Source organism: Saccostrea cucullata, unplaced genomic scaffold (assembly GCF_032062105.1).
Source record: "Saccostrea cucullata isolate Sc308-1 unplaced genomic scaffold, CSIRO_AGI_Scuc_v1 ctg219, whole genome shotgun sequence".
Classification (NCBI taxonomy): Eukaryota; Metazoa; Mollusca; class Bivalvia; order Ostreida; family Ostreidae; genus Saccostrea; species Saccostrea cuccullata.
In genome coordinates, this window is record NW_026936054.1 from 362,180 (window position 1) to 377,334 (window position 15,155).

The window sequence follows — 15,155 nt, forward strand, 5'->3', positions numbered from 1 at the left end:
ACATAGAAAGAGCTGTGGAAATGGATTGTTTTGTTTTTTTATATGCTTCTGGTTCTAATAAACTAATGAATGCCTTTTCATACGATCATTCAACTAGAGACCTATATACTAGTATATGTGGGTATCTGATTCAACGCACTGAGTTTTTAATTGCTTTTTAAATTTTATCAGTTTATTTCCTTTTATATTTTCTTTTGAATTCTATACCCTCTCCCTTTTCGTCTCTCTCTTTATCTTTCTCACTCTCTCTCACATTAGCGAAACACGTGCACTCTGTTTATAAACAAATTTGACCTTCACCTTCACTCTTCCAATCATGTTGCGTGAGTTTGTAGGTGTGTCACTTCCGGGCAGACAATCCAGCTGATTCCGGTTATGTTGTGCATGGTAATGAGATTTTTATTTTATTATAAGTTTATAAGTTTTTTGCGAATCGTGAATGCATACTAATTTACAGGAACAGGAAACCTTTGGACGTCCCCATACTTCCTTGTGAAAGGGTGTGCTAAGCGAGAAACTCAGGAATAAGATAGGTAGATCGTCCTAACGTGACCTATAGGTCGTTGACTCGGGGAGCTCTTGTCTGGTCTGGTTGGAGGACACTACGCCGGTGTTTTGATTTTAAAGAGCTTATAGTAAGTATGACACCGTCCAAAAGAGGGAAGTTTTTAAAAGTTTCTAGTTTGTTTATTGAATTTGTTTCTACACGTTCTTTATACTGTTAGAGAGAAATCCTAAAAGGAGGGGGTTACATGTACCCCCCTTTTCAATGTTTAACCCATAGTAACAGGCTGATGCGTATATGATGAACATGGATGCTATTTTAAATTATTTTTTTTATGATGCGTTTTTAACAAACGGTGATTGATCTTTTGAAAAAATTCACCAACAGTTTATACAAATCTGTGAACAATTAGGCATATCACACCAGAAATTTCAGAGTTAGGATCAGCTGCCCTGGAGAAGTAAGTATCTCTTGTCAATCCATGGTACCCAAAGGGATTGAGTTCTAGGTGTTCCCAGATCAGGCAATGTCTTGGTAGATGAAATATGACATAAGTGTTCTGTAGTCAAAACTAGTATAAAATCAAAGACTTGACAATTGGTACATAATAACTTTGAAAAATATCTGCCAAAATACAACCCAGTGATCACTGATCAGTTAGGTAATATTTGTTAGCAAGGTCATTATAGTGGTCATAGTACTGATGATATGCTGAGTGCTGACTTTCAACAAGGTTGTTTTGTTGTACGTGTTTGTATCAATCATCATCAGCTTGTGTGTCATTATTCTGCATATTCTGCCTGGGTTTAAATATGACCCTACTCTGAAAATGCTCTGATTGTTACTGACTATTCACAGAAATATCACAGGTTGATCAAGTCCATGAAGGGGAGGTGAACTGTGCCTTCTACTGGACTTTTACAGCCTATGTTTCTCAATGTTGTCGAGAATATAAATAAGTATAACAATCATACATGTAGTCTGTATTTTGTCCTGTTGATTATGTCACTGAAAAGGGGTGCTACCAGATGGATGCTACTCTAAATTTAATCTCAGCATTGCCAACTTGGTAAGGTGTAGTAAATATATCAGTTTCTTTTAAAAGCAAAAAGTAACCATCAAACGTGGTAGCTCTGTACTTGCTCTTTGATGGGAAGGTCAAGGGTTAAACTCAATCCTAGCATTGACAGAAATGAGAAAAGTAAGTACTCCAAGCAGTTGGTACTTTCAAGTGATGAGACCATAAAAATCAAGGCCATGGTTGGGTGGTTAAGGTTTACCCCCCCCCCCCCCCCAAAAAAAAAAAAAAAAAACCTCTCTGCTTGGTGGGACCGCAATGCCAAGTAAAGGCCTTCATGGGTATATGGTAAGTTCATAATTTGGATGAAAAAAAATTTCAGATAGGACAACAACATGCCATTGTTCATATATTAACATATTATAAAGGGTGTGTATCTTTTTTAGGCCTAATATTTCAATGAGTGCCGACCAGCCCATTCTACCAATTGTTATACATGAAGAACATCACAAGCATGACAAGGAAGATGAAAGTTTGGAGGAGAGCAAAAGATCCCACACTGTTGATGCTGCCATAGACTTTATAGGGGGAACTAATGGTAATTTGGTATATACATAAGTAAGATAGAGCTATGGTTAATCATGTTCATCAGGAACATGATGAAAATTTAAAGGTATTGGGAAGGACAAGATGGAGAGTGTGATCAGGTATTTATGTCAGCTGTTGAATCCAATTTATTGATTTAAGTAAAATACACATATATTTTAAACTAAGTGAGGGTTGGGATACACAGAGTTCACAGAATGGCTACAAAATTGGTCAAATTTCCAAATTTTCTCATATATTTTTAAATTTTCATGAAGTACAAAGCACATTTTGTTTCAGACACATAGAACACAAGCTTGCCTTTCTACCAATTGTAATATTATATTTCAAGCATGACTTGTGAGTATGAGATACATGTACATCTAGTACATGTAGTGTACCAGTAATGAAAATCTCAGATAGATAAGCTTGTGCTTTATTGTTTCAGAGGTGAGAAGTTTTTCAGATTTGCTGAAATATCAGAATGGAGCAATTTTCCACTTTGCCATCCTTCTGTGGCATCTCTGTAACTTTCAATCAAAATCAATGATGGTTATAAAACAAACAGTATATAAAGTTTTGAACACAAATTTAAGTTCTGTTTTAATTTTTATACCAAATAAGGGGCTAAATTCTAACATCACTGTACCTTGTTCTGTAGTAATACATTCATTTCCTCTATAGGAATAAATAAAAATCAAATTGCTAAATAATTGATAGTGGGAATTAATATAATGTTATTCACAGTTATACATGTACCAGGTAATGTCTTAATATCATACAGGGAAGCTACTTGTTGATCTCGGCTGCTGATTGTGTTGATCCATCCGCCAACATGTACATCCTAGTGTCAGAAATCTTTGATTTTTTGTTTATAATTTATAACTGATGGAAAGACAACAAAATAGATCTGAATTTACAAACTAAATTCTAAAACACAAAATGGAGGAAAAATTCTTTCTCTCAGTAGGTTTAACATGTTTAATACTAGTGGACTGGTAGACATAGTTCTGGAATAGATACTAACTTAAAAAGGGATGGGTTTAATTTTTGAGACTATAAACAGAAATTAAAAAATACCAGCCTTTGTTAAAGAGATCATGAATCTGCAATCAAACTGATAACCCCCAAACTAAAAACTAAAACCCCCAACCTTTCGGATGATCTGCCTAGTTTTACATGTATAGATACCCGATAAAGTCTCGTTTGCATTTTTATCAATGCAAATATTGCATTTATCCTTTCCCAGCTTTCCCCGTGATGTCAATGGTCATTATTATTTATCTGTCTGAAGATCTTCTGTGTTGAATGGAATTTTTTTATGACTTGATGATTAAAATTATCTCTTGATTAACATAATTATGGGAAACAACTATGCCTTAGAACGGGTTATGAAATCTATTGATGGCCTAATTAAGGCCAGAAAAAAATTGATTCACGTTTGTAGACAAGATTGTAATTTTTTGACTCACGAAGGATGATAAGTTAGATTTCATTTTATCTTTATCTCTATTCGGTTTTGATTTTTATACTAGTAGAATTTAAGCAGTTTTTCTCAAATGGTTTCTAAATAAAGTAATTTTGGGCCAAAGATTTGAGAATACTAGGTGTATGTGCGAAGATAATTTGATAGAAATTAAACAAGTTAATTTACCAAGTTTTCACAAGAATGATTCAATAATTTCTATGAAAAAAATAGGTTTCAAACTCAATATAATGAAAATTTTTATAGGGACGATTGCCTCTGTACATGTATAAGTAGGTCATATGAAGTAGTTTTTATCTTTATAAAGGCCATTGCTTTGGTATAAATTATGTAGGTCATATTAACTAGTCTGTATTTATCTGTATAGGGGCCATTGTCTTGTTAAATAATATGGTCAAATAAACTAGCTACTACCTCAGTATATACGGGTCATATGAACTAGTTTGTTTATTTATAGGGGTTATTGCCTTGGTATATGTGGGTCATATGAACTAGTTTGCATATTTATCATTATAGAGGCCATTGCCTCAGTATATGTGGGTCATATGAACTAGTTTGTTTATTTATAGGGGCTATTGGCTAGGTATATGTGGGTCATATGAACTAGTTTGTTTATTTATAGGGGTTATTGCCTCAGTATATGTGGGTCATATGAACTAGTTTGCATATTTATCATTATAGGGGCCATTGCCTCGATATATGTGGGTCATATGAACTAGTTTGTTTATTTATCGTTATAGGGGCCATTGCCTCGGTATATGTGGGTCATATGAACTAGTTTGTTTATTTTTCGTTATAGAGGCCATTGTCTGGGTATATGTGGGTCATATGAACTAGTTTGTTTATTTATCATTATAGGGGCTATTGCCTCAGTATATGTGGGTCATATGAACTAGTTTGTTTATTTATCATTATAGGGGCCATTGCCTCAGTATATGTGGGTCATATGAACTAGTTAGTTTATTTATAGGGACTATTGCCTCGGTATATGTCAGTCATATGAACTAGTAAGTTTATTTATAGGGGCCATTGCCTCGGTATATGTGGGTCATATGAACTAGTTTGTTTATTTATCGTTATAGGGGCCATTGCCTCGGTATATGTGGGCCAGTCCCTGGACACAGTAAAGGTCAAGATGCAGACCTTCCCTCACCTTTACCGGAACGCCATCGACTGCTTCCTCCAGACATATCGTCAGGACGGAATTTACCGCGGACTTTACGCGGGAACGGTCCCGGCACTTGTAGCTAACATTGCTGAGAACTCCGTCCTGTTTCTGTTCTATGGACTCTGTCAGAAGATAATCATGGCTCTCCAGGGCCGCAATGATGTGTCTGAGCTACATCCGGTCGAGAACGCATTCTCAGGGAGCGGGGCAGCGTTTTTCTGTGCGTTTACGCTCACACCGACTGAACTCGTTAAATGTAGGCTACAGGCTATGAGAGAGATGGCATCTCAGGGAAAACTGGAAGGAGGGTTAGAGAGACTGAAAATGTGAGTGGTTTAGAGATTCCACCTTAATTTAGCTTTCCACAGGGCCAACTAATAATCAGGCATGTTTATCTGATATTTAGATATTAGAGAAATACAGGATTTCAGAAATAAATGACATTTAAAATCTATTATGTTATGTTATAAATATCAGACAACATTATTAAGGATTTTAGAGTTTATTAGCTTGCATCTATTTTGTTTGTTATCTCCATTTTTAGCTAAAAGGCCATTTTATATTCTTGCCTTGATGAAGTTGTTTCAAAAATGAAAGAAAAAAGCAGTCATATATACATGAAAAAGCTTACATTTTTTTTCTATTGATAAGGCCATCCATTACGTGACATGCAGTTGGCATAACTGGAACTTCCTTATAAAAAGAATATTTGAATATCATGTGCGAAACTTTTCTTTAACATGATTAATGTGAAAAATGACTCCAGGAATGCAAAAGAACATTAATTCAAAAGATTTTGCTGGGGATTGGGATGGGGATTAAACTGGCATTAGAAATTCGACATGATGTCCAAAGACTTTAAATCATACACAGTGTATATGCATACATTAAAGCAGAATTAATAGTAATTTAAGTTACACTGTCATTTTATTGAAGAATTTGAAATGTTGATTATCGTCAAGAAAGTATATGTGGTGGATATCAATAATAGAAAGAATTGTTATAGAGATTATGAGTGAACGGACGGACAGACATCTAGACAGACAGCTATACAGACAATACAAAACAACAGAGAAAAAATTTCCCTTAGAGACTCTAGAAATGCTGAAATTGAAAAAATCTGAGAAACACTAATGAAAATGATATTTGGAAAATATAAAAAGTGATAATGGCAAAATGTTAGATGTGTTAAAATATTCATTTTCAAAAGTTTTTGTGTGTTGATTAGTTAAACAGAATGTTGCCTTTTGTGTTTGCTCGTGTTTTATGCTGGGTTGTCAGAGTTGTAATATTTTTTTGCTGGTGGCATTTTTGGGTGGGACAGTGCAGTGTAAACATAGGTGTGGGTGGGTACTGCATGGTATTTAGCAAGACCTTTATAATGACTTTATCAAAGGTTGATTTAATGAATATTTAATGAATACTTAACCTTGTAAAAAAACGTCCAAATTCAAACTTGTTATTTACAAAGCCTTTTTGTTAGTGGTGTGATGTCAATATTTAATAAAAAATTAATGTAGACCAAGTGGTGTTAATATCGATGTCTGTCAACCTCCCACACTCGAAAAAAAAAATCCTTTAATCCTCAGGAGATGATAACAACTGCAGAATTATTATGAATCAGAAAAACTCCGCATCAGATAAGCATGATAGGTTCTCTCTGTCAATGGAAGCCTCGCGTGACATATCTACCCAGGGGAGATAAATGAGTTAGGTAGGACAGGGACCCAAAGAATATTGTTCTTTATCATATAACAAATGTAATGTTAGCAGAAAAAATTGGCTTCTCAATGTATTAATGAAAATAGGATTAATAATTTAAAATAACTGAATATCCATTCCGTTTCCTTTTCGCAGTGCTCTCATAAACTATAGATGACAAAGTTCTAAAAGGGTTTGTTGATATTAATTGAACAATAGAAATAAAAATTTAAAACAGCCTGCAGTGTTTCATCTGCACTGCTGTGAATCTTCATCTGTCAAATGACAAGGCCAATGGAGGTTTTATGTTTTATTAATTTCTAATTGGTTTGAGTGATAGCATATATCTTGCCTATTGCACTTGTTTATAGTCGGACAAAAACTCATCACTGTGGTATGTTTTCAATAGTTTAACAATCAAATTATGCTTAAAGTCAAGTTACAGAGACAATAATTGAGAAATATATGGGATTTTAAGTTGTTTTTGATAGCTCTCTGGTTTGATTGTTTGAAAATACAAACAGGCTTTATAATGAAATTTAACATATGTAAGTCATTATTTTAATTGTAGATTTCGTCCTTGTAAAGTACGTATTGTATTACAATCAATTTTAAAGTTAAAGAAATAAACCAATTTCGTTCTTCTACATAAAATTAATTTTATTTGAATTTTGCATCTCCTCCCTCTTTTGAAGGACAGTTAAGGAAGCTGTAATATCGAGCTAAATGGTTTGTGAAACTTTAAATATAAAAGAAATTGAATTACATGCTTAGGAACTTTTAGAAAAAATAAAAATTATTGAAAGTTCTTAATGATATCAGTGAAGTTGACCACCTTGTTTGATTTGCAAAACTATTTGTTGTAATTCCTAATTACATAGACTTTACTATATTGTCTAAATTCACAAATGTGATTTATTGTTACATAATAATGAATGATATCAAGCATCTGATTTTTTTTTTCTAACTAGTATTTTAGAAAACTTTACCAGGTAAATGAAATTTTATGGGTAAATGAAGCAAATTCAGAATGTCTTGATTAAAGGATTTTTCTCCCTTTCCTTATTTTAGAGGCCCGTGGGGGATCACCAAGGAAATCCTGCAAGTGGAGGGGATACGGGGGATATTTAAGGGTCTGACTGCCACCATGGCCCGAGAAATGCCTGGGTATTTCTTCTTCTTTGGTGGATACGAGATAACAAGACAACTGTTGACACCGCAGGGGAAAACCAAAGATGAGATAGGTAAGACATAGAAGACACTCTTCAGTCTTCAACTGAGGCATCAAGCTTCAAAAGTTTCCCAGGACTCATCCTTGTGAAAAGGATTAACCCATATAAAAATTAATCTTGCTTATTTCTCAACTTGGTGTTGAAAAAATGCAACTCTGAAGTACACTGCAGTGTATTAATCTATTTAACAATCCCATTTTGTTTGTTCTAGAAACATTAGATAAATGTACTAAATGTGCTTTTTTCCAATGACCTTTCATGACTATTGTAATGTTAGCTGTACTTTTTCCCTAGGACCAGCCAGGACTATAGTAGCGGGTGGTGTAGGAGGGATGTGTCTATGGTCGGCCATTTTCCCGACTGATGTCGTCAAGTCCAGGATACAAGTAGAGAGCACCGTGGGTAAAAAGGCTCCGGGATTCCTGGTCACCTTCAATAAAATCCTTAAAACAGAAGGTCAGGGCTGATAGTGTTTCTCTGATAAATCTGATAGTATACCTAGAGTATCTATTATAGATCAGAAAGAACATTCCTTTGTAATAAGACATGGTTTCTTAAAAGAAAACAAAAAAAGGTTTCAAAATTTGATAACAATAATTCATGGCACAGTTAAGGTTTCAAAAAGGAGGCAGGGACTTGCTAATATGAGAATCCCCCTAAAACAGAATGTTTCCATAGTATCCTTGTCACAAGGGCTTATAACCGTTATACTTTTTTTCTGTTCTTACCCTTAACTTCTTCATTTATGCTTTAACTGCCATCATTCCAGCTAGTTGCTGAATCCCTTACTTCTCGAAAGCTCTACCTTATAAACACTTGACTTGTCCGTGCCAAAAAGTTTCACATTATTTCACTTTTTGAGGTCTCCGTAACATTTTAAACCCCTGTCCCTTAACCATTAAAATGTATGAAGACCCTAGCACCAACGGTTCAAAAAATGGTCATGGTAAAAATTTTACAAAAGTATATCAAACACTTGAGTGTATGCTCAAAAGATCCAAATTAATGATATCCCCCTAAAAATCTAGTCAAATAAAATTCATGTGTAAAAGATCAACAAACACTGTTTGAAAAAAAACCTTATTTATAAACAATACATATTTTATCCAGAAGAAACTTTAAACATACTGTACTAAGCTTTTCTTCACCTTATGCAAATAATTCCTCATATATGTTTCATATTTAGATATTTTACTTGAAAAAATGTTAATGGTAATCTAACAACCAAGCTCTATGAAAAGCATGATGACTTTAATTTTTCAATTGTCAGCTTCCCTTACTTATTCAGCAATATACCTTCATCACCTGAGTAAGGAGTTTATATCTCTCAGTTGATTCTATTTGCAAGAGCATTCTCTACATATCTACAATTTCAAAAATGAGGTAAATTATTGACAAGTTGATGAAACAAGAATATCAGCTGTCTCGTTTAAAGTCACCATTTAGTATTTTTTATAGTCGAAACAATGACCTTGTCAGGAGAAACAATTTACCAGAGAAATGCTGACTGAAATTTTTCATACTAATTGTAAGTCCATTATTTACACACTGAATTGACGATGAATTCTGTTATTTCCCGATCACGACAAGGAGCACACAGTGGATGTGACTGGTCGGCAGGGGATGCTCACTTCTCCATGTCACCTGATCCCACCTCTGATGTATTGGAGGTCCGTGATTGCTCTGCACCTTTTTAAATTGTTTTATGGAATTAAGAGCTTGAATTCTGTTGTTATCACCATATATTTCACAATAATTAAAATCTAGAGTTTCTATTATCACAAACATCCTTTTCCTAAATAAAAAAGTAATTCAGAAATTTTTAGATCTACTGATCAGTTAAATGCAAAATTCTACTCTGATTGTACACACAAGTACCCTGAAGATGATATAAAAGGATGCTGGAGTTTCTCATTGACAACATTTATATTGTCATAGGAGAACAAGTTTTCAAACTGTTGGAATTCCTATGAGCACTAATTGTGCTCATCTGTAAGCTGAACTCTTTTAATTTTCTTATGAGGCAATTTTTTTTTCAATTACTTCTACATAAGAAGAGGGAAACAGTTGCTGTGATCTCCAGTTCAACATTTAGATATATTGACAATGTTTTATTAATTAACAATGGTTATTTTCATCGTATGTTGACTCAATATATCCCAGTAAACTTGCAAATAAAAAAAAAACTATAAAGTCTGTTATATCGGATTCATATTTGGAAGTTTTCCATCCTAAAGTTTTCTCATTTATGTAGTTATTTCCAACAATCACCTGCTTTAGTGTACGATCAATTTTTAAAGTAAGGCCTCGTTTAAAGTGAGAATTTTGTAAAGTTTATGGCCTTTGTAATGACCTTATCAAAACATATCCTATCACTGAGTCGTATTTCGGCTGATATATTTCATATCAATTGTTTGGCCTTTGTTTTTATACTGAATAGACTATGGAAAGTTCCGTATCTATATATAGGGATCATGGGAGGTATGACTCGTCAAAAAAGGGGCTGCTTAGTCCTCATTGGCACCTGATCCCACCTCTGGAATTTCAGGGGTCTGTGTTTTTATGCCCTCTTCAATATTTGTTTTGTTTAAAGATTTTTTTAAGATCCATCACTGTTCGTTATTTTCACCTTTATCATAAAAAAGATTTCAATTGACCGTCAGCTCATGATCATGTATCTGTAAACAATGTTATAAAATGCTACAACTTTGACCTGTTTAGTCAGCTTTGATGGAAATTTGGTGTCCAGTTGGATTTCATTAATATTTATATTTCTTTATATATTTTGTGTGAATATTAATCTTTCAAAATGATACTGTTACAAATTTAATTTTAAATTTAAATAAATTAAGTTTTGAAATTTAAAAAAGTAGAACTACAAATCAATATTATAGGATTAAATGTTCTTTTTGAAAAAATTATCGATGTGTAAACTCTTGACATTTTACTCACAAACTAAATAAAAAAGCGAAGTACTTTCATGTTAAGTTTGTGAGTAAAATGTCAAGAGTTTACATATCGATAAATTTTTCAAAAAGAACATTTAATTATTATAATTCCAATAACGAATATTTAAAATTATTTAAATTATTTCTCTTTGAGGCCTATATACAATCCGTTTTTTCTGTACGGCGTAGGAATACTTTATACCGTTAAGAAACGTAATCGAGATGAATTTCGATAGAGTTCAACTTAAATTGTCAAAACAATCAATAAATAAACTTACAAAAACTTATTGAATGTTGTCAACAAATATCGTAATTACGAGTTTACTTCAGAATAGTTCGTCCTTGACCATGGCCATGTTGATATTAACGACAACGCTCAGAGCGAAAGTTGCAGACCGATCATGCCTACGACGCCTTCGATTTGCACTTGTTTGTTCAAAGGTCGATGAAGAATATAAAAAGTAAAAATATGAATTTGATGCTAATAAGACAAGAGTTTGAGGTTCGTTTCTTTTCCCTGTCACAACGACACAAACGGAGCTAATTTGCTTCGTATTATGAACGTCGAGAATATGACATCAGCGATTTTTTAAAATTCACACCCGTGATCCGACAGTGGCATAAATATTTTCATGGCGTCTGTCATCTGGTCAGTCCTGTTTGTCGCCAGTTTTGTTTTATTTTATTTAAATTTGAAGTTTCTTGTATTCGTAGCTAAAAGAGACCAGAAATAGCTTGCTTTCATTGTATATACGATGACCTAGAAGCTTGGTTAAGAAAGTAGTTCTGATTTCTTGAAAAATTTACCGAAAAATTTACCGAAACTTTTTCTTAAACATGTTCTCGTCCAATCAAACACAGGGAATCAATAGATAAAATTAAGATTGGAATTATTAAAATCTCAACAGTTTTTTAGTCAACGATGATCATTAAAAAAAGCTTAATTGAACTGTAAATATGTGAATTTTCTTACATTCATTTTCAAGGACACTGATGCTAGTATATGATTATTTATAGATTCAAATAGATAAAAAAAAATGTTTTACGGGAATTTGAAATGTGTGAAAGTAAGCATAACTGAATTTTTTTAAATAAAATACCCTAACAATGAAAATTGATAAAGATGACTTAAAGTGATTGTTTTTGTGAAAACTTGAAACAATACAAATCTGTTAAGAGCCCCCCCCCCCCCTGGAAATTCTAGACGTGAAATCACGTGCCACGTGTCTAGTCCCGAGGAAACAAACGAACAAAAAGAACATTATAATTTGATTATCTGTTAGTGACATGTAAAGCTGTATAAGTGTTCTACAACGGCTCCATCATTTTCTATGCACCAGATAACTTTTGTTAAACATCTCTATCTCATGATAATGGCCTTGTTGTAAATAGCAGAGGAGTATAAGTTGTATTCAACACCATCCAAAAGTTTTGGAAATGATGAATCATCATATCCGAAATAATACAATGTGCCGACAGAATTAACGTGTCTCTATCAATATTTTAAACGTTTTCTGGCTATGGAACTGAAAGATCCGTATCTATGCATATATCTAAATCCACATCAAGTACATGAATTACAACTAAAATAAAACAAAAGATAATATATAGAATACTTTAAACAAATTATTTCAAAGTTACTTAGTGTAATGACTATTACTATGTACCCAAAGTCTGACTTATCCTGAAAAGCCTTGAAGCCACTATATCTTGAAAACGTGCAGGTCATTGATTTTAATAGTTTGTATTTTTTTTTAGGTCCCAAAGCATTGTATAAGGGTCTTGGTCCAACATTGGTGCGTACCTTCCCAGCAACCGGATCACTGTTTTTAGCATACGAAACAACCAAAAAATTAATTGAACTGTAAATTGTGAATTTTCTTACGATTTTCAAGGACACTGATGCTAGTATATGATTATTTATACAATGTAAAAAAAAATTCTGATGACGGATTGCATAATTGATATTTAGGTCAAGAGGTCGTGAAATCTCCGGGCGCTTGTTTTGAGGACAATCAAAATCTATCATGTAATTTGGGATGGAATGATTTTATTTTAGCAGTCAACATAATAAAATCCGGGAAAATTTCAGAGATTGCTTCACCGTTTGTTTAAGACAAACAAACTGTGTGCAGATCATCCAAAATGGAAATGATAGAAATTGACGTGACAGATGCATAATTCTGTGTATCGGAGTTTTTTGACTTTTACATTCTGTGGTGTAGAAAATTGATTAAATGGAACTTTTCTCCACATTATTCCAAAAGAATCTGCTTTATTGCTGTATACTGTGTGAAGATTACATGTACATGTATCCTACAGTTTTGGTCTGATTTCAATATAACTTGGCACACAAGTAGCTTATGCGATACATAATGTATATCGATTTTTGATTTCGATGAACTGTGTTCTGTCTGTAAACAATTTTTGAAAAACACTACTATTCCTACAATTTTAGTCTGATTTCAATATAACTTGGCACACAAGTAGACTACGCTAAGATACATAATTCTGTGTATCAGTTTTTAATTTCGTTGAACGGTGTTGCCATGGTTACAAAAAATAGAATTTTCTGTGAAATTCTTTCAAAATGCTACTATTCTACAGTTTTGGTCTGATTTCAATATAACTTGGCACACAAGTAGACTACACTAAGATACATAGAATAGTGCATCGGTTTTTGATTTCGATGAACGGTGTTGCCATGGTTACTAAAAATAGAATTATCTGTGAAATTGTTTCAAAATGCTACTCCTCCTACAGTTTTGGTCTGATTTCAATATAACTTGGCACACAAGTAGACTACACTAAGATAAAGAGACATAGATCATTAATTTAGTGCATCCCAGCTGCTTAAGGTTTTTGATTTCTATAAGTTCAAACGGTGTTGCCATGGTTTAAAATAAAATACTAAAGTACCCTAACAATGAAAATTGATAAAGATGACTTAAAGTGATTGTTCTTGTGAAAACTTTCCTTTAATAGTGAAATCACGTGGCCTTCTACGAACATTATAATTTGATTATCTGTTAGTGACATGTAAAGCTGTGATTTCAATATATTTTCTTGGCACACAACTTTTGTTAAACACTACATGATAATGGTCTTGTAAATAGCAGAGAATATAAGATGTATTCAACACCATCCAAAAGTTTTGGAAATGATGAATCATCATATCCGAAATAAAACAATGTACCATAACGGTCTCTAAATATTTTAAACGTTTTCTCTGGTGAAAGATCCTTCTATGCATATATCTAAATCCACATCAAGTACATGAATTACAACTAAAATAAAACTACATTCTTGTCGTGATTCGGAAATTGTTTCAAAGTTACTTAGTGTAATGACTATTACTATGTACCCAAAGTCTGACTTATCCTGAAAAGCCTTAAAGCCATTTTATCTTAAAAACGTGCAGGTCATTGATTTCAGTTTTATTTTTTCAGGTCCCAAAGCATTGTATAAGGGCCTCGGTCCAACATTGGTGCGTACCTTCCCAGCAACTGGATCACTGTTTTTAGCCTACGAAACAACCAAAAAATTCTTAACTGACTTGGCCGACAGGAGACAGTAGTACAACGTAGGAACATTCTGATGATTGATTATATTAATAGGTCAAGAGGAAGGAAAAGCTTGTTTTGTCAAAATTATCATGTAACATGTGATTTTCTTTATTAATTTGCTACATCAGTCAACATAATAAAATCCGGGAAAAATTTCAGAGATTGGTTTCACCGTTTGTTTAAGACAAACAAACTGTGTGCAGATCATCCAAAATGGAAATGAGAGAAAATTCAAGATTTTACACTGTGGTGTAGAAAATTGTATTTTTAAATATTATCTGCTTTATTGTTGTATTATGTGTGAAGATTTCATGTACATGTAGTAATTATTTTTTTTTTAAATAATTAGGTTGAAGCAAAGCTTATCTGTGTTAATGTTTCATTTGACTGTACTACGTTATTAATTTGCCGATTGTCGCCAGAATCTCTGAATTTTTAAAAATATATTCAATGGAAAAAATTAAACTATTTTCAAACTATTTCTTTAACATTGTATTTAGCAAGTAACATACGTGTTGGAACTGGTAGATGCAAAAATGGTAAAACCAACACAGTATGCTCTGCCAAAAATAGATAGTGCTAAAAGGAGTTATTAACATTTACATATTTATGTACTTAGTTGAAATGATCTGATATATTTTTTTATTTGAAAAATAAATCTTTTTGGTGAAATTTGTGTTTAAGTGGTTTAGTTTGTATACATTGCCGAAATTCCTTGTTAGTTACAATAATAAGGAAAGTGGAAGCTAAAGTTTAGAGTAATTGCTGCATGGAAATTCAAATACAAGCTCGTAGATGATAAATAAGTATGACATTGGGATTCATCTCACAACCAAGTTCTATGATGAAAGTTATGACTAACTTTTCTATCGCTAACTTCTGCAGCAATATGCCTTTATCACCTGCATACGAATATAAACACAGTTGATTTGAAACCCAAGAGCAT

At 33.2% G+C, this 15,155-nt stretch overlaps 1 protein-coding gene across 1 annotated transcript; it reads left to right on the forward strand.

Moving 5' to 3' along the window:
• The first annotated feature begins 350 nt into the window (after nt 1-350).
• LOC134244683 (mitochondrial ornithine transporter 1-like) lies at nt 351-14,253 on the forward strand. The gene is made up of 6 exons (XM_062726941.1): nt 351-635; nt 1,970-2,121; nt 4,677-5,088; nt 7,535-7,707; nt 7,990-8,151; nt 14,093-14,253. Exons 2-6 carry the CDS (start codon nt 1,983-1,985, stop codon nt 14,218-14,220), a joined length of 1,014 nt encoding a protein of 337 aa, XP_062582925.1. The 5' UTR covers nt 351-635; nt 1,970-1,982; the 3' UTR covers nt 14,221-14,253.
• The last annotated feature ends 902 nt before the right edge of the window (nt 14,254-15,155 follow it).